A 19,088-nucleotide genomic window follows, 5' to 3' on the forward strand; every position below is an offset into this window, starting at 1 on the left:
ATTAGAAAAGATAAATCCAGTCTCCAACACAATGCAATTATGCATTTCTATTTTACATATTTCATAGAAATACATTTAAAATGTCATGAAGCTAAAGAAAATGTTAGAGAAGACAAGGCTTACATTCCTTTGCATCTAAATCCAGTCTTTCTGGTTATAGTTTATCAGTTGAAAAGGCTTGATGAAAAAACTTGCTTATAATTAAAAATATTTTATTGTTTTTAAAACAAATAAAATATAGCTCCTTATTTTAATTGATTGTAGCAATGCAACACTAAGATTCAATACAGTGTGATGTAGTATGCTGTAAATGGAGGGTTGTAGTAGTATTCCATTAAATATTGATCTTTCAGAGAATATCAGTACAAAATTAAAATCCCTGTGGGGTGTTTCAAGTACTTTGAAGCAAACCAATTCTTTTACCTCTTTGAAACTCAGTAGTTAAATCAAACATGAGAAACTTTGGTGCTTCATTTTTACTCAGCTTCTTCCTGAAGCATTAGCCTCTAGTTTGAAAGCAAATTCCTCTCTTAACAGTAAAAACTATTATTTAGAGACTGCTGTAGAGATAATTTGTCTTTTTTTTTCCTCCCACAGTGCCGCAAACTTGTCCATATTCAAACATTCTTTCTTTCCTAGTGCTTTTTCTTAGTGGCTCAGTGTTTCTGAGTCAAGGTCAAGGAGAATCATGCAGCTCCTCAGCTGATGTCAGTAATGTACAATGTTTTCCATCTCTCATGGAAATAACTTTCACCTTTGCAGTAGGCTACTCATAACTTGTGAAGACAAGTTTCTTAACTGTACAGTGTTTTCTTCCTGCACTTCAAAACTCCCTTGCAAGAGAGATGTTAGTGTCCCAATATATTTTCTGTAGTCACAATAAGAACTTTTTTCACATTGAGCTACCCACAGCTCTGTCATGGGGAGTAGCTTTGCAGAGGAGAATGTAGTTTTCCCTGAGAAAGTATGAATATACAACTATTGCCTTGATGGACTGTTTACAAATTCCTCTTATTTGAAAATTAGAATATAAGGGGGTTTTACATTCTCACTTTTGTCCCTGGGGAATGGCCATAGGATATTTCCTCTCAAAGAAAATCCAGGTCAAAAGTAGATGGAAAAGCAGTAAGTCCAGTACTTGTCCCAGGAACAATAATATACTGGAGCTGTATATCACACTTTTATCATGGAGTCCTCATTTAGGACCGTACGGGGATGATTCAGAGCAGTGGATCTTAGAGTTAACTTCCCACTCTCACTTACTGTTTCCTGTTGTCTCCAGGCTCAAATAAACCTGGTTGCTTCAGATGGATTGAGTCACATCTTTTTTTTATGATCACAAAACCTTAAACTTATTTTCATTTTCCAAAAGCAAGAGTGTTGGGCATAATCACGTCACTCCATATTCTGAAAATCCCATGTATGGTCTGCAAGAGAGCCTATCACTTTTCAAGTGTCACACTTCTTGTTGTACTAACAAAAATGTTGTTCTTCAGTCAGGGAACTTAACCAAGAGCTCAGTGATAAAATGTCTCAAACTAAATTGCATTTCAGGCAGTTCTGCTGTTCTGAATAGAAAGGGTTTAGTTAAAAAAAAATACTAGTCTTCTAGTCTCACAGGTGATTCTATCACTGACCTTTCCCACCAATCTCATCCAGCTACAATGTAATTTATGTTCCTAGTAGAGTCCATCATTCACTAACAATCAGATATTTACCTGAGACCCAGCTCACAAAAATCAAAGCTGTTGGATTGGTTTCATTTGAGCTTTGCCAACAGAATTTCTAGCTAATTTCAAAGGTAGAGAAATAATTGTATCATACAGTTTTGAGTCTGACCTTTTGAATTTAGATCTGGCTTCTGGAGAAGAACATTTTCTACTTCGGAGATGAATCTTCCTTCTTTCCAAACCCACACAACTGTTTTGTGGCCCTCTGTGTTCAAGGCTGAGTGAGAATGTTAATGCTTTCATGTTTCTTCTTTCCCTAACCACTATCAGCTGTGTATATAGCTACTTGTATATAGCTACTCTAGCCTTCTTACCTTTTCAGAGTGCTCCAGCAGCAACCTATTGTTAAGAAATGCTGTAGGTTTCCTACAAAAAACCACAATTGCAGAAAAATTATATTGCAACAAAGAATACATCTTACTTTGGCACTTTGTGCAAGTAGAAGCTTCAGATAGAAAGAACCTTCATTCAGATAGGGCTCTTCCAGACAGACAGGGCTCTTACTGTTTACTGTAACATGCATATGACAATTCTGGATGAATGCTCAGTATTGATTATTTTATTTTCACACTCTCTACTTTACTTATAGATTTTCCACAATTTTTCACTATTTGCCCCATCATTTCTGTCTATTTTTCACTTCTTGTCCAGAAAAGAACCTGTTGGAATAAGATCTACATGGTTAATTATAGTTTGTATGGTTTAATAATTGTATGGATTATCATTTACACAGTGAAACTACTTCTGCTTTCTGGTACAGGAAAAAAATTACATCATTTAGTATTTTAATTATATATCAAATCTGAGATAACTGCTGTGTCCTTTAAAAATAGGTTTTATGCAATAGACAAAGCTTGCAAGCAATTCTGTATTTCTTTATTTTTTTGTTTCTTTCTACGCAAACTAAGATCAACTTGCAATCAATTTGGTTCAGCCAAGCTTTATTGCAAGAATGAATAAAAGGAAATTGGTCTTGGGAGGGAGGGAGAAGGAGGAACATGCATTTGCTAATGGCATGGTGGAAACTTTGCTTCCATATTCATTCTAAAAAACATGAAAAATGTTTGGCATATGATTGTAGAAAGAGCTCATCCACAGCACATGCTCTTTATCACAGTAGTCTACAGAAATGTGTTGCCAAATGCAAACAATGCACAGCATGTACAACCAGGTTTGACATTGCCAAGATTCTTAAGTTGAATGAATGCGTGACTTTGCTTATTTAATAGCATGTTTGCCTCCTTGTGCTTCTTTAAGAGCCAGTCTGATCCCAGAAGAACTATTTTTTCTCATCGAGATGATACTTTGTTTCTACTTACAGGTTTTATAACAATCCTTGCTTGTTATAGTCCAAGGAGCTTTCTTCCTACTTCCATTGCTTGCTTGCTGATTTATAACATGTTATTGAGCAATTCAGAAAGTAGAGATATATATGAAAACTGCATATTTGAATTTCTGCTGTTATGCTTGCTTTTAATGGCTCTAAAATAGATTTGAGGATCATGTCTATTTTAAACTGCTACTTAACCATTTGCCTCATTTATGAATATTACATTTCTTCTTTCTAGGCACTTAAGGATGATGATGCTGAGACCGGGCTGACTGATGGGGAGGAGAAGGAAGAAGCTAAAGAAGTTGAGAAGCTAGGGAAAATACAATATTCTTTGGATTACGACTTCCAGAACAATCAGGTTTGAAACAACCAACCTGTAACATTTTTTTAATGCATGCAAGTGGAGAATGAAGTAATACATTTAGTTAAAGTAGATATTTCTGAAATGCTTACTACTTGCATGGAGTAAAGGGAGAAAATAAGACAGAAAATTCATTACAGAGTTACTACTAAATTGGAATTGAATGCACTTGGCTTTATATTACACCTTTAATCAAAAACTGAAGATCCAGTTTTATCTAATGATTATTAATTATTTAAACTGGAGCATCACCAACCAGTGTCAAACCACATAAATTACAGAGTTGGCATGCAGTCACTAAAATGTAGCTTCAGCCTTGAGGTATTTAAAATGTAAGCAAACACAAATGGGAGGGAAAACAGAGGGACGTAGAGGTAAGTTGATTCACTGGGTCTTTTAGAAGGTTGGTAAGATTGCTTTCTCTCACATCCCCAAGCGTGCACTTTGCTGTACTAACTAGCTCCGTCGGGTTCTGTTGCTCTCCATGAAAGTACACTTCCTAAAATTCTAGTCTGGAATAAAAGGTCAAATAGAAAGGTCTGCACTTAAAAATACCAGGAAGACTGGACAAGAATTTAGGCCCTGATACTCCTTCAGTGCTCTACTCTGAAGTTGGTAAGACTGAACTTTGGCATACTTACCAAGTTTTCGGAATTAATAGACACCATAATGGGTAAACCTAGATTTGACCTACTTAACGGGCCTGGCCACATGATGAACTAGCTCATATTGTATTTCCCTCCCTGGCCTCTTTGCCAGGAATCTGTTTTGTCAATTAGGCCAATTCACAGCCTTGCATTACAATTCACTGTGCTTAATTTGGCCCAAAGCATACCTACTCAGATGAGTTCTTCACTTCAACTGTGTATCACATATCCTCCATTTAATTTTTTGACCACTTCAGTCAAAATCATGTAATTCTTTCCTATTTAGGGAAATAAATGACTGCTGAAGGTAAATCCCAGCTAATTCCTATTCATCACCTGAACTGCCTCTCACATGTATTTGTGATAAATTCCACATTCATATTCTTTACTTGATGCTGTTCATAGAGCATAATACTCTAGTACATGTACTCTTGTTGCAAGACAAAGACAATAAGAGAAATGAAAAAGTTTCTCTATTAGCAGGAAGGTATTTATACACAGCTATGACCTGGCATAATAAATAGTATTTGCCTGTATTTTCAATGATCTTCTGACTACCGGTGCTTGTTTTATAATGCAAGAGCTGAAGAGAGTTCTGAAGCCTTTCAAGAGACTGTTGTTAAAGGAGCTTTTCCTCAACTCCCAGAGCAAATTGCCTGGCCATGTGATGAGTCACACTGATCCCCCTTGAAATCAGTATGAAATCAGTATGAAGTGTAGACCCTTCAGAAGCAGAAGATTTAAAGAGGAGAAAAGGAAAAGCTGCAAACGTGTTCTGAAAAATGAAGTTGAGTTTTCCTAGTCTATGAAAACATATTTGCTGTGCAAATTTTATTAAAGGGAATGTTGATTTTGTGAACCATATTTTACAAAGGAATATAGGGATGGAAGAACCACAAATCTGTAAGTCCGTATTGTATTTAATTAAGATAATAAATTACCTAGTTGGGGTTTTCTATTTTGTTTCGCTGCTCTAAACTATATTGCAGCTTATATTTTGTCAAAGGAGAGATGATGTAAAAGAGTAGGAGAGGTGATTCACTTAGGTTAGTTATAGTGCAGTGGCATGAAACTACAGTCCCAAAATTTGGCTAATATATTGCATAGGGTTCAGAATACAAGATGACCAATGAACGCTCCTGAGCACTGTGCCTCAGTTTTAGAGAGAGAAATGTAAAAGGGAATTGAATTGCTTTTCCACTCTGTTAACTAAAAGTCATACACTTGTTTTTCACTCTTTGATATGAAAACTTGATGTAGATCCTGAGCCTATTCATGTATTTATGAGCATCTAGAATAAAAAAGAGATGCAAAAGGAGAAGTGTTTCATACAGCACAAGGAAAATGTTTCATGGAACTTAAGAGTCCTATCAGTGGGAAGGCATGCAGGCCATACTGTGAATTTAAAATGGTCCCAACTTCTAAGTCCAGCTTTGAGGAGTCTCTCAGAATCCAGAAGTTTCTTTCACAGATTGACTATATTGTTCTATATTCCAATTGTTAGAGTTCCTGTTTCCAATTTTAAACAATTCATCCATGAGAGAAGCAAATACATTGTGATTGAAACACTGATTTAGAAGAAAATATTCTCAGATTTCATTCCCAGTTCCTAATATCTTCAGAACTGACCTTGAAGAAACACTTCAGTGTTTACTTTAGCTTTGTATCTATGAAACAAGATTAAAAGTATTCTCTTTTTCTCAGGTCCATTATGCTGATGAGGCCTCATACAGTCTGGGGTGTTTAGAAGACATGACATAACATGACATAACATAACACAGCATAAGCCTTCATTTATAACACAAAAAAACAGCCAAGACAATTACAAGTTCCATCTGTGCTCCAGTCTTATCTTTAAAAGTGTATAAGAGATTTAAAAATCTACTTTCTCTGTTTTACAGTGAGATTACAAATTATTATTAGGATTTAGTTAACAAAGGTTCATTTTCATGAGGTTTTTTTTTTGAAAATGCTGTCCTTAGTTTACTACCTGGACTCATTCATGTATATAGCAAGAGAACGTAAATATAAGGAAGACTGCAAGATTCATTTGTTTTTAATAAAGCTTTGCCTAAGGATTTGCATTTGATTTTATCACCTTTTGTGTTTGGTTGGGGTAACGTTATGTGGTAGGGGGTTTAAAATACAAAAATTTTGTAGTCAAAATTAGACATTCTTGATTGTTTAATAATGTGATTTCTATTCATGGTGCTCAGCATAGAAAAATAATGCACAAGAGGAGAGAGCAATTGAAAGTTATTTGATTGCAGTCTTTAAAAGGATGAAGTCTGTATTTAGCTGTAATCAGCTGCCCTTTGAAAACCTCTTTTCTGCTTTAAAACAGCCTTTGTACAGACTGCATCTGCCATAATTGGTTTTCTAAAGTCAATAGTGTTGCTTCATTTGCCTTCCTTAAGTGGGGGAGAAGCGGGGGAAGTATAGTTTCTCCTAGACCAGAAATAGAGTCTGCGTATGCATTCCTCTGTTACAGTATTTTTATAAATATCTATTTGAAATTTCATTCTGCTGTTTTTCTCTCTTTTCAGCTTCTGGTTGGGATTATTCAAGCAGCTGAGCTGCCTGCATTAGATATGGGTGGTACATCTGATCCCTATGTGAAAGTCTTCCTGCTGCCTGATAAGAAGAAGAAATATGAGACAAAAGTCCACAGAAAGACCCTTAACCCTGTTTTCAATGAGCAATTTACATTCAAGGTAGTTTTTTGAGAATTATTGATACCTTTTTATTTAACCACTTTGTGTCTCATGCTTGGCTATGAATTTAGATGTCTTGGTTAAATGGTAACTGTGGCAAAATGATTTTCCTTGTGGTAGAAAGCCATGATACTCAATCTTGCTATAATACAGGGTCGGATAGGTTTAAAAGCACAGTCTGATTTTAGGCAGTTAGATTATCCTCATAGATGACAATCTGATCCATATTTTATGGCTGGATAAAACATACAAGAAACTCAGAAAACCATGACACTTTGGCAAATTTCATGTAAATTTCACTAGACCAACGTTTTCTTAAAATACCTTTGTAATCTGATTTATGAAATTCAGGATGACATTTCCTTAAATACAGATTAAAACACAAGGGAAGTAAATGGGTAAATATTGCAGATTAATCTTGTTAGACTTTGTCATAGCAGTTCTTTGCCATGCTACTTCATGTATGAAAAGAAATCGTGTCTCAGGTTTAATAAAATATGAATTAAATAAATGTTGGTAAGCCTTACATTGCAGTATTTACATTGTTCCAATAGTGTTTTTTTCTAAAACTGTAGCCAAATTCAAACCCCAGTTAAATAGAATAAAGGAATATTATACAGCATGTTTCACAGGGCTTCTCCTTATATACATTCCTCTGCTGTTACTTCAGGCCTTTCTCTTTGTGCCCAATCTTATAATGACAGCTACAGATTGAAAACAGGAGCAGTGAAAGACTCAGGCTATGAAATCATTCAATGAGAAAGACATCCCTGTAGGCCACAACTACTACTGCATATATAAGCTTATTTTTGCCTTGAAGATGTTCATAAAAAAGTAATCTTTTGTGGGGAGTTATTTCTTTCTTGAGCTTTCCTAAGAGAGTATTTAAAAGAAAACAGAGTTCTAAATTACGTATTCCCATGCAGCTCACAAAAGCAAAGAGAAAACAATAATGCTGTCATCTAAGATGGAGACACAAGTTATAAATCAGTCCAGCCACTTCTGGACTATGATGTCCACTTGTTTTAAGTCACAACTTTAATATTTAAATTTTATGCTCCAGAAAATAGTTTGTTTTCCATGCCAGACCTGACAGAGTGTTTTAGGTGCATCTCAATATGGTACTGATCATCCCCTGTGGTCTGTGGTCTGTACTTGAGAGAAAACCAGCAGAGCATGCCAAGTACTGTCATTGTTCTGAGCACTACGGTGACCATTTAACTGGAACTGCAGCTATAATAGCAACTTCCGTGGGAGCTGTAGACAGTATCTCATTTACTTGTGCAGAGCTTTACTCCTGTGACCCACTTCAGGTGGTGCACAGCTTCTGTTGGCATCCTTCCCATCTCTCTGTCAGTGCTGCCCACCAGGCAGCCCAGGCCCATGCTGTTGCCTTCTCACAGGGCACAGCGGTGAGCTTCCTGCCTTCCTCTCAAAGTACTGCTAGTGGGAATGAGTTGACTTGAGCATCTTGAGCCCTGAACCTTAGTCCTTCCCTTTTCCATTTCTATTTCCCAGACATCCATGGTGCTGTTTGAGGGTAAAAGTGTTTGTCAGACTACAGCTTTCTGAATTGTATACCCACACTGCAGTGCCAAAAGGGACCGAGAAATCCTAGCTGCCCTACACCAGCCTGGCAAAGGGAGATGTTTCTTCAGATTCCTCTTCAGATCCAAAGTGGGAAGAGAGTATATGTCTAGATGAGTGACATGTCTGTGCCAGAAAAAAGCTCCTGTATACATGTCCTTTTACTAAGGTCTCACTTGCTTTAAGATGCTGATTATGTCTGAGCAGAAAGCAGGGAGAGGGAGCAACCCTTCATGAGAGCTGAGGCCATCCTTAATAGTCCAGAAAAGAACTGGAGACTGAGACCACGTCAGAAGTAATAAATGAAGGAAACATTTAGAAAGGGAGGTAGCTAAAATGAGCTTTACTGAGGTCAAGTACAGAAAAGTAAATAATAATGAATGTAGTCAGTCTTTGTGACGACATTCAATTCCAATAAGTGGTATTGTAAATTAACAGAGAAATAAGCTTTATAACATTTTTCTTCTCCTGTTTTTGAGTCTGTGTAAAAATAAAACAAACATTATTTAGAATTTTTTCTTTCACATACATTTGCCCTTTCTAGCTTTTTAGAAGCTACAGATAATTTAGAGAGTGAAAAATAGATTTTGCTATACTATTTACTAAGATATACAACCATGTACCACTGAAACTATTAGACTCGATAATGGAAGCTAGATCTGGCTCTCAACTTGATAAGCTTATTTTAAATGTTATATAAGATGTTATGTAAAGGGAAAATTACTACTTATTAGTTAGTATTTTAGTAAGCAAGTGAAAGCCAAACAGTAACGAAAGACAGCAGTCCTAGGGTTTAAGCAGACAAGAACATAGAGATTAACAAGGCCAATGGTAATGCCATGCTTTCACTTTCTAATTAATAAAGTATTTACTGAATCCCATGGAACCATTTATACTTGCAGAATATATTCAGATTGACCAAGTGTTCACATAAATCCAAACAATTCCTAAATCAGACCTTTTCAGATAGCCACTCAGGTGTAGCTTACCTGAGCTGCATGTCTCCATCTGAATATTAAACATGTGACTCATAAACATCCAAACCACAGCATCTGTCTGAACCACATGAGAACAGCTGGAGAACAGTCAGAACTTGGCCTTCTGCCACCACGATTTCTAGTTACACACAGTGACTTAAGCATCTTAGTGTCTAACATGTGAAAGGTGTAGTACTCAAAAATATGCCTTGGTAATTAATAGGTATTGGTACTGTAAGAGACCTATCCAGTGTCTAATTACTTTGTGTCATATGTAGTAAGCCAGTGCTGGTTTTTTTCATCAGTGTGGGAGCTAGCCATCTCTGAGTGATGACAGGTGATTTACTGAGGAAAAAACACCATTGTGTGAAAAGTTCATGTGTCTTCAGTGCAAGTAATTTGGCTTCTTGTTTCAGTTTCATCACCCACAAAATGATTTGAAGTAGAATGAGAAAAACCCAGGAGTGATGAGTGAGCTGCCACATTGTTCTATTGAGTGCCAGAGTCTTGTCTCAAGAAATACTGCATCTGGTGACTCTGAAACAAATACACCTCATAATTTTCTCTGCAGTTCAATTTACCTGAGATGACAGCTGATAAACCAAAGAAATAGATTTGCATTGTAGTGGACCAATCTTTATTGTCTCAGATGCAGAGTTTGTCATTTTCTTGTCTTTGCAGGTGCCATACTCTGAGCTGGGTGGAAAAACTTTAGTGATGGCAGTTTATGACTTTGATCGTTTCTCCAAACATGATATCATTGGGGAATATAAAGTTGCAATGAACACAGTGGACTTCGGTCATGTCACTGAGGAGTGGAGGGACTTGCAAAGTGCAGAGAAAGAAGAGGTAAGAAAAAACAGACTTTTTTTCCTCCCAGAACACTTTTTTCCTCACCTAGAGAAACAGACAAACTAGCAATATTTTTTTTTTTTTTTGCCGAGACAGCTCTCATCTGTTATCAGCATTTCTCAGACTTACTTTGCCTGATAAATTTTTGATAAGCATCTTTTCCAATACTCACTGAATGTGACATTCTCCTCTGCTAATTCAATCAATCTTTTTGATACTTTATGCAACATACTAGAAATGTTTTCATGAGTTTGACATTTTCTTGAATTGGTGCATTTTGGATACATAGACTTTGCGTTTGCATTATAAGTGGTGTGCATTTAAGTTTCTTGGTGGTTCTTGGGGTTTGCATCTCAAGACATCTTATTGTGCATGATAATAGAAGGGTTTCAGTGAAATAATTTACAGTTTTATTGAACTGCTATGCAATAATATCCCTTCATTAGAATTATGAATTTTACAAAGCCCTTGGAATGGCATCTTACTCAAATATTTATCACCTTTTTTATTTTCGTCTCATTGTCAACAACCCTTGAATTCATTATTTATTAGGTATAGTGCTACATGTACAGAAGACACATCTTGGAAGTATTTCATCACCAGATTGTGCATCTTATGAGATTGTTCATACTGATATATCAAAGTTTTTGCTTATTGTAAGACCATTTTTTACTTATTTTTACATTATTTTTCCTTTTGATTGATAGACAGTACTTGCCCACTCAGAGTGCATAGCATGCTTTAACTCTGGTAGGAGTAGAAGTAATCATGAGTCTGAGTTTCTCATTGTCTAATTCAGCTAATTAAGTGCTTTGGATTCAAATCTTAGTTTCTGTAATTAAAAGGACAATCTCTGAATGAAATCTTTCCTTCTCACAAGTGATGAAAAACCTGAGTATTGATTTAGACTAAAAGTAGTGAAAACAGCATCAAATGCAGAGCCATGCAGCCTTCTCAGATTTTCAAAAATGGTAGATTTCAGTCTTGCCTTTTTGAATGTTTGCTTTAAAGACTATTTTCATATGGCTTTTTTCAACTGCTTTTTGCTTTGAAAGCCACTGCCACATTGAGACTCTTCTGCATGGCATTGTTTCATAGTGGCAATATTTGCAGGGCTCTCTTTCTGCAGGTGACATCAGTGCATATGGGGCATTTTTCTTCCACTCTTAGAGTTAAATATGAAAATAAAAAAAGAGATAAAGGAAGTTTGTAGTTCAAGGGGCATGTTCTTTTAAGTGCTCAGCATACTAGAAAGCTAAAAATGTGAGATTTGAGTGTATTAATCCTTCCAAATTTTATTAAGTAGCAAATTGGCCTTCTATTACATTACTATGTGTGGTTTCTAGATGTTTCATGCTTTTCTGTTTCAAAACACATAAAATAAGCCAAACACTATGCAAAAAGGAATTGTCTTTGTAGTATAAGCTTTTAGAACATAAACAATGATATTCCTATATGCAGCTTACAGATAACATGTTAGAGATTAGTGTGGGGTTTCATCTGTCTTATTGCATAGAAAGTTGCTGCTTAAGTGTTCTAGCTGGCATCCACAGTAAGATCTGATGCAGTCACTTGGTTGATTTCATAAAATTCATACCCTCCTAATACAACATGATTAAAACCTTTCTTGAAACAGATACTGAGCATGTGAGCTACTTCCAGAAATACATTCTGACTTGGAAAATACTATTTATTAAAACAGAAGAAGGTAATTAAAATAATTCTGGAAGTACTTGGATATTGAAAGAGTATTTTGAGAGCTTTGAATAGCTAGCTCTAGAGATGAAATCTAGGTTACCCTCGCCTTTCTTCAAATTTCAGATACTGTTTATGCAGAACAACACTCTTATTTTTATACTTTTTTGATGGAACCTTTTTGAATTTGCCACCAAAGCATGGCCATTTTATTTATAAGGAGCTAGGCAATATGGTGATATAATAACATCATAAAAACCTGTGCTTACACCAACTCCTTAAATATTTTTTCATACTACAGGAGATCTCATGTTTTATTTTTGCCTGTCAAGCATGCAAGATGTTCAATCAATATAGAAAAATATCATAACTTGGGATATATGGAGACATTTTTATCTTAGTTTTCTGTATGCTATGTGTAGCTGATTTGTAACAACTCATAAGGTCACTGGACAAATCAAAAGTGATCCTACAAAAACCACTTACCCCTTAGCCAAGTATATTTAATCCAAACTCATTTCTACTCCATTATGGAACCTCTGCTTCTGTCATATGTTGAGCCAGATTCAAATAATTACTTAGCCCAATTTGAAAGAGAAATCTGTACCAAGAACCAGGAGAGATGCGTCTGTCAGCATTTTGGGAGTTGTATTTCACATGAAATGTCATTCATGTTCCATAGTTGATTCAAGTACCTTACCATCTTGGATGTTCCAGTCCCTGCTCCACAGCAAAGATTCCAAGCAAATTCTAGCATTTTAAGTAATGCTAGATTTTAAGTAGTAAGTACGGATGGTAAAGATGGTATCTGCATAAAGGGATTGCCATCTGACCCAGCAGATGTTGAAGAATTCACAGCAGATACAGCTGCAACCAAGAGGCACCCTGGTTTCAGAATTAGCAAAGGTAGCACTGTGTGTATGAAGGCTAACAACAATTTACCTGTATCAGGTGTGTAGCAGTAGACACATGTTTGTCTCTTGATAGTGATCATGAACATGTTATGGTCATCTGGCTTATTGAAATAACAAATTAAAACCTAAGTAACTAGATTTCATTGAAGAATTTATGACAAATGTAATTCTATTGCTAACAAGATATCTTTTGCAGACCTATTACACATGTTCTAATTGTGTAAGGAATTTGTCTTTGAAAAGCACATCTGCATGTGATTTGCAATATTTGAAGAATGACAGGCTTTATTTCCTTTCTTGCCCTTACAACAGTTAGGCAAGTTTGTCAGTTCTCAGCAACCTAGTGCTAATTATAATTCTAAATATGTTTGAAATTAAGTGTAAGTTTCTAAAGTTGCCAAAGTATCCTTAATGTTTTAATTATGACCCCTAGACAAGATGTATACCAAAGTGAATCAGTTGCAGTTGTCATCAGTCACTTTAAAAGAACTATCTAGGTGGCATCAGTTAAAGTGAATATAAAAATCTCGGGTTTAGTTTATGTCAGATTCAGTTGATGCACATCACAGAATTACAATTTAATTACCACTTCAATCATAGGGGGCAAAACAATCTTACAAGCAGTTACTCTTCTTTTTGCTCATAAAGCTCCACTGTACATTCTGTCCTTATTTCTAAAAGTGCTTAAAATTGAAGACAGATGATGAAGGTTTAATGAAATAATGTAAGCTCTATCTCTCACAGCCTAGTCATTTGAATGGCATCTCTCTGACACTGCATTCTCTTCTGGGAAAGGTCTTATTAATATATTTATGTTGGTGAAGTACTTTGAAGGTAGAAGCCTTTGTGTGAGCATTTGTTATGACTGTGAGAGGGCTTTAGGAATGTGCAATGACTGCTAAATTTTGAGGAGGCCACTACTAATGAGCTGCATACCTTGAATCCTTTTTCCTCAGCTTCTTTTAGATCTGCTGTCCTTGTGTCTCGTAGTCCTACAGTCTCATTTGACTGAGAGTGTGGGAGGGAGGAGTGGTAGATATTGAAAGGTTATTCACTTTTACCAAGTCTGACATATAATGGTTTGGGCACACAGTGTTAAAAAGCAGATCACAAGAGTTTGCTCCTCTCTGTCATCTACCAGATGTCATTGCTATTAACTTTATCTGAGTACACACTGCATCCAATATCTGTTATCACTCCAGTACAGCAGGCCAGACAGACCTCTTCTTTGCTCACAGCGCTATGAATCATACTGAGAGTCATCTTCTGAATACTTCAGCTGATTTCCCTCCAGACATTTTGTTATATTGGCACTTAAATTGAAAACCTGTTTTGAAAACATGCCAAGAAATTTTAGGGAATATAAGGAAGAGCAAAAACAATTCTTTCCCTTGAAGGCAGTTGAGAAGCAGAGCATTTTATCGCAAGGAGAAGGATCTTTGTTGACCTGACAGTGTCCACCACCAAGGGTTCTGCAGATCTTTCACAACTGCCATTACGAGACTCCATGCATTTTCTGATCAGGCATCCACCATGGTTAGGTTACATGATGGATGCATGCTCATACCACATGAGAAAAATGTATTTTTGAAAAGGGGAGACAAAGGTTTAGGAATAGTGATCCAAGAAAGAAAGGGATAAGCAATTTTCTTTATTTTTTCTCCTCTATCACCTTTTAAACACTCATTTAAACCATCACAGTGGGTGATGGTGGGTATATCTTACACTAGACTTCTGAGTGGGAAGTCTGCTGGAAAAAATCAACATCACTCCTATGTGACGTGCAACCCCAAGCAGGAGAGATGCACAGTGCTGCCTTGGAAAGGGGTGAGAGGCTCTTGACTCTGCTGTTAATGAGGACTGTTCTTTTCTTCCTTAACCAAAAGTAAAAGGTGAAGGAAGGTGGTGGAAAAGTGGGCCTGAAGCGCCTGTGTTTAATATCTTGGTATACTTCATAGAAGTTAGAGACTGTGAAAAAGTTAGTGAGCCATCCAGCTTATTGACTCTCTGGAACTGAAACTTGCAGAGCTCTAAGAAAGGACATTTTTACAGAAGTCACTGTCAAACTACAGCGGCAAATCACTGTTATTTTCTGTTATAGTTACATGAGCGATGGACAGATGATCTAATAGGCCTTTCCCATCTCTGAGCTAATAACACTTAGCTCTTTTACAGCTTTGCAGAGAGCACAGTGCTTTGCAAAAGAAAGTATCATTATCCCTATGGAGATGCTGTCAGAGTGTCAGACAAATTTTAAAATGTGAGGTTTCCTTTATTTAGCTGCATGTTATATTGGAACATTATGTTTTCTTCGTGGTGTTTACATCTTCTCAAGTTCACTTCTTCTTACGCCCAATTAAAACTTTAAAATGTTAAATCTAAGGAGGTTGTAATTTTCAGGTTTTGTGGAGAGCTTATGCAGTAAACAGAGGTTGTTGAATTGCCTGTTCAACATTGTAAGTGCAGCATCTGTCCTGCCTCTGAATTTCCTTCTGAGACAGAACAAAACAGAGGTTCTGAAGTTTGAGAATAAGCAAGCGCGCTTTAAAATTTTTCAGCAGTTAATCGGGTTTTTTTAGTCTTGAAATTGAAGATGCTAAGATGATTTTAAAGGTAAAACAATATGATTCAAATAGAGTTGTAAGGGTACTGTGTTCAGTTCATAACAATTATGCATTTCTTTTCTCGTCTTCCATACTCAAAGTGCTGACAATCCCACTATATATACCTTTGTTGGGTATTCTCTTTCTTAACTCCCTCTCTGGAAGAAACACCTTAGCAGGTCAGAGACATTCTTGTGTTATAATAAAAAGAATGTAATTGGCTTCTTGAAATCAAAAGGGGACTTGTCTTGATTCATCTCAAATTGTCTGGCTTTACAGATATTAAATTCAAATACAGAGGACAGTATAAAAGAAGGAGAAGCTCAGCGATAGTGTTAAATTCAGGCTCTTCTGGGGCTTTTTTGTTCCTGGACAGTATTCATTCTGAGATCAGAAAAACATGTATTGCTTATTGGCCAAAAACGTTCTTATTACCATTTCCCTTCCATGTGCTAAAGGGCATCTTGAGGCTGAAATAGTCGATCCTACACTTGGTGCTAAGCATCTAATGACCCTTAGTACACAAAATAATAATAATATTTGTTCCAGACAAAGTATATTGCTAGGAACCTTGTAGAAAATTACAAGGCCAAAGGAAGGAATAGTGGGCAATTCCCAGCCTTGACATACTAATATTTCTGTGTGGGGTTTTATTGCTCAAAGCATAAGGTATTTTAAAATACAAAGACACAGCCACATATAATGGCAATTGGAAAGAAGTGTTCTGAATAGTGCTTTTATAGAGTTTTGAGGAAGCTACTGAGAGGGATCAAACTCATCTGAAGCTAGAGTATGAAGAGATATTTTGGAAGGAAACTGCAGAAGGAATTCCAGGAGATACAGATTTAATTGTGGAGTACTCCGAAGTCAAAGCTCTGTGTTCTGGGAGAGATTGCAAATAGATCTTTAGGACCATCTTTAGCTGATGAATGTGAAAGGGCCACAGAATGTGCTAAATCTGGAATTGTTGAGCATTGTTCTCCTACTAGACTTTTATGACTTTTATGTATTTTGCTGACCACCAGCATCAGTGAATGCATAATCCAGAGGCAGAAATGGCCTCACTGGGATTCTAGGCAGAAGCTTTACAGTAATCCAGGCTAATACCTTATTTCCCTTCCTCCCCTACATTTCCAAACCAACAGTGACAAAAATTGCTATCTGATTGGTATTATCAACCAGGATTAGGAACTAAGAGAAGCTGTAAAACAGCTGTATGAAAATACAGTGTCATTAGAAGGACCTTCAGAACAGAGAGCAGCATTTTTACAGTCATGAGAGAAGAACGGGTCTCACAAAGATGACAACAGCGTTTTCACTAGAAGGCTGAGGAGTTGCGTGCTACTCCAATCTCTTTGATTTGTTGTGCCCACTCCATGTAGAACTAGAAAAATTTTGTGTTCCAGAAACATCAGAGTAAAATGTATTTTTGAAAAGGGGAGACAAAGGTTTAGGAATAGTGATCCAAGAAAGGAAGGGGTAAGCAATTTTCTTTATTTTTTCTCCTCTATCACCTTTTAAACACTCATTTAAACCATGTCAGAGATTACCATAGTAACCATTTAACCTCTTTTCAGAGCCTGTTGTATTTCCTTTCAGTTCAACAATGAGCTTAAACTGGTATCTGAAGCACTTTGCATTGTACCTGTGACAGGAATTAGCACAAAATGCCCTAATCGCAGTTAGAATCCGGAAGATAGGAGACTGTTTTTTCAGTTCAGAGGTATTAGACTTTTATTTAGTTTATGCTAATATTTCAAGAGGTGGAGTACATGAATTTGGGAAGTATACCAGGTCTGGTTTCTAGTCTAAATGGCTAACAGACAGAGATAACTCAGTCCTACAGTTTCATGTTCAGTTGTATCATTTAAGTCAGCCTTCTACCAAAGGCCAAAGAAATCCCTTGCAGTGGTTGATGTGTTGCTACTGTGTTACAGCTAATGCAGCAGGGTGAGTTTCATGCAGCTTTACTGCTCTCCCGTTCCTTTCCTCTGGCCTTCTGCAGCTTACTTTGTGATTGTTACTGTCATAACTAGAGAAGCATTCAGGGGCTGCCTGGCTGGCTCACTCACGTAGGGGGATGAAGGGGTACTGTCCCTTCCATTTGCAGACTTTTCAGATATGATTTTTTTTTCTGTAGAGGTCTGGTGTATGATCACTGCAACAGTCTCATTAGAGCAGAACACAAGTCACTTTGAGCTACTATCATCAGTGCCCAGATGAAATCCATCTCCATTCTCATTTTGGATCCAGATAAGTTCTGTATGTGCTTCTTGCTGGCCTAAAGCTAGAGTAAAACATGTATGGTCAGAATGTTTTCCTTGACAATTATGTCTGCAATCACAATTGAATAGAAGATTTTTTTGTCAGAGATAGAAGTTTCTTAACTAGCAATGAGAGAGTTGAAAGTGATGTTATTGCAAGTTGGTCGGCCACATGCATTTGCCTACAACAGAATGGAATTAGGAGGTACTGCAGTGTCCACTTACACTGATAAAAGGCAACTGGATTTGGGAACCCTTCTCTGTGCCTTTCTCCACTTGTGGCTGACCTCGAGTTCAAATATCTTCTTATCCAAAGACCTTGCCATAAAATTCTGACTCAAGTAATTTCAAGTAATGTATGGTTACCATTATGTGGGGTTTGCAACTTGATTTTGATGCCACTGGTATAGAACATGGCACTGCAGCTTCTCAGTGCTATGGCTGACAAGGGGCAGACAGCACCTGAGCTTCCCATTCCCATCAGATGCTTAATATTAGGTGCTGCTTAAATTATTTCTGGTTATCTGGAATCCAGTTATTGTACCTCTGCTTTTCCATATCTTCTTTAGTAACTGTGAAAATTAACAGGAGGATCACTTGTTGATGAGTGGAGCCTAGGCTTCAAAGCTGGCAGCAGCTCATTTTTGTGGGAGTGCCCTGTGGTCTGCAGCTGACATCCCCTGTCTGTTAATGCCCAGCCCAGACTTAGAAGTGAATTATGATGAAAGTGGTTTTACTCACTCAGATTTTCACATTAATTATCAGGACAGATATTCATTTTCTGTGATGTTTTAGAGCATACAAGTTTTCTATGACATGTGGGTCATTTAGATTAACTAACATGAAAATTTTCTGTCCTAGAAAAGTCTCCCATTTTAAAAAAAATATTTTGTTTAGAAATAGTGCTATTTCCTTTAAATTTATTTAGACATTTCTCTAAATTAGGTGCTACTATTTGCCCTAAATCTGGAGGACTCCTAGGTTTTCAAGGAACATTTCAAAGTATCTCCTGTAATCTAACTCAGTCTAGGAAACAGGCAGCATCCTGGAGCTAAAAGTGTTCTGGTGCCAGTTTGGGAGGAAGGTGGCACAAGGAAACCCCCTTACAAGCCTGAAAGTTAGAGCTTGTTTGGTTTTGGAGCAAGGAGCTAGAAAGTGTCTGATTCTCAGCCCTCGGCAGTGTTTGTTACAGGCAGCTTTGCACTGCCACTGGAAAACTCTTAGAGAGTCTTTAAGCCCAAAGAGTTTGAAAGTTTCTGATTTTAAGACATAAGTAGATGAAGAAAATAACACATCATTTTATAGCTTCAGCAATATTCTATCTCTCTTAAAAATGTGTACTTCACTTGTTACTTGGATGTTACTGGATTCTGCTCTGTTGGTGATTCTTCTTATGCCCTTCTTCAGTAGA

The 19,088-nt window shown here is 36.8% G+C and overlaps 1 protein-coding gene across 3 annotated transcripts in view; it reads left to right on the forward strand.

Moving 5' to 3' along the window:
• The window catches only part of SYT1 (synaptotagmin 1), a 339,396-nt gene that overhangs the window by 259,852 nt on the left and 60,456 nt on the right, over window positions 1-19,088 (forward strand). For 2 of the 3 annotated variants that reach the window (XM_066319213.1, XM_066319211.1), the window contains 3 exons: window positions 3,299-3,421; window positions 6,618-6,785; window positions 10,031-10,198. In XM_066319213.1, coding sequence (XP_066175310.1) covers window positions 3,299-3,421; window positions 6,618-6,785; window positions 10,031-10,198 — 459 coding nt within the window. The remainder of the gene's footprint in view (window positions 1-3,298; window positions 3,422-6,617; window positions 6,786-10,030; window positions 10,199-19,088) is intronic. The other variant, XM_066319212.1, reaches the window with a different exon arrangement.

Source organism: Sylvia atricapilla, chromosome 5, assembly GCF_009819655.1.
Source record: "Sylvia atricapilla isolate bSylAtr1 chromosome 5, bSylAtr1.pri, whole genome shotgun sequence".
Classification (NCBI taxonomy): Eukaryota; Metazoa; Chordata; class Aves; order Passeriformes; family Sylviidae; genus Sylvia; species Sylvia atricapilla.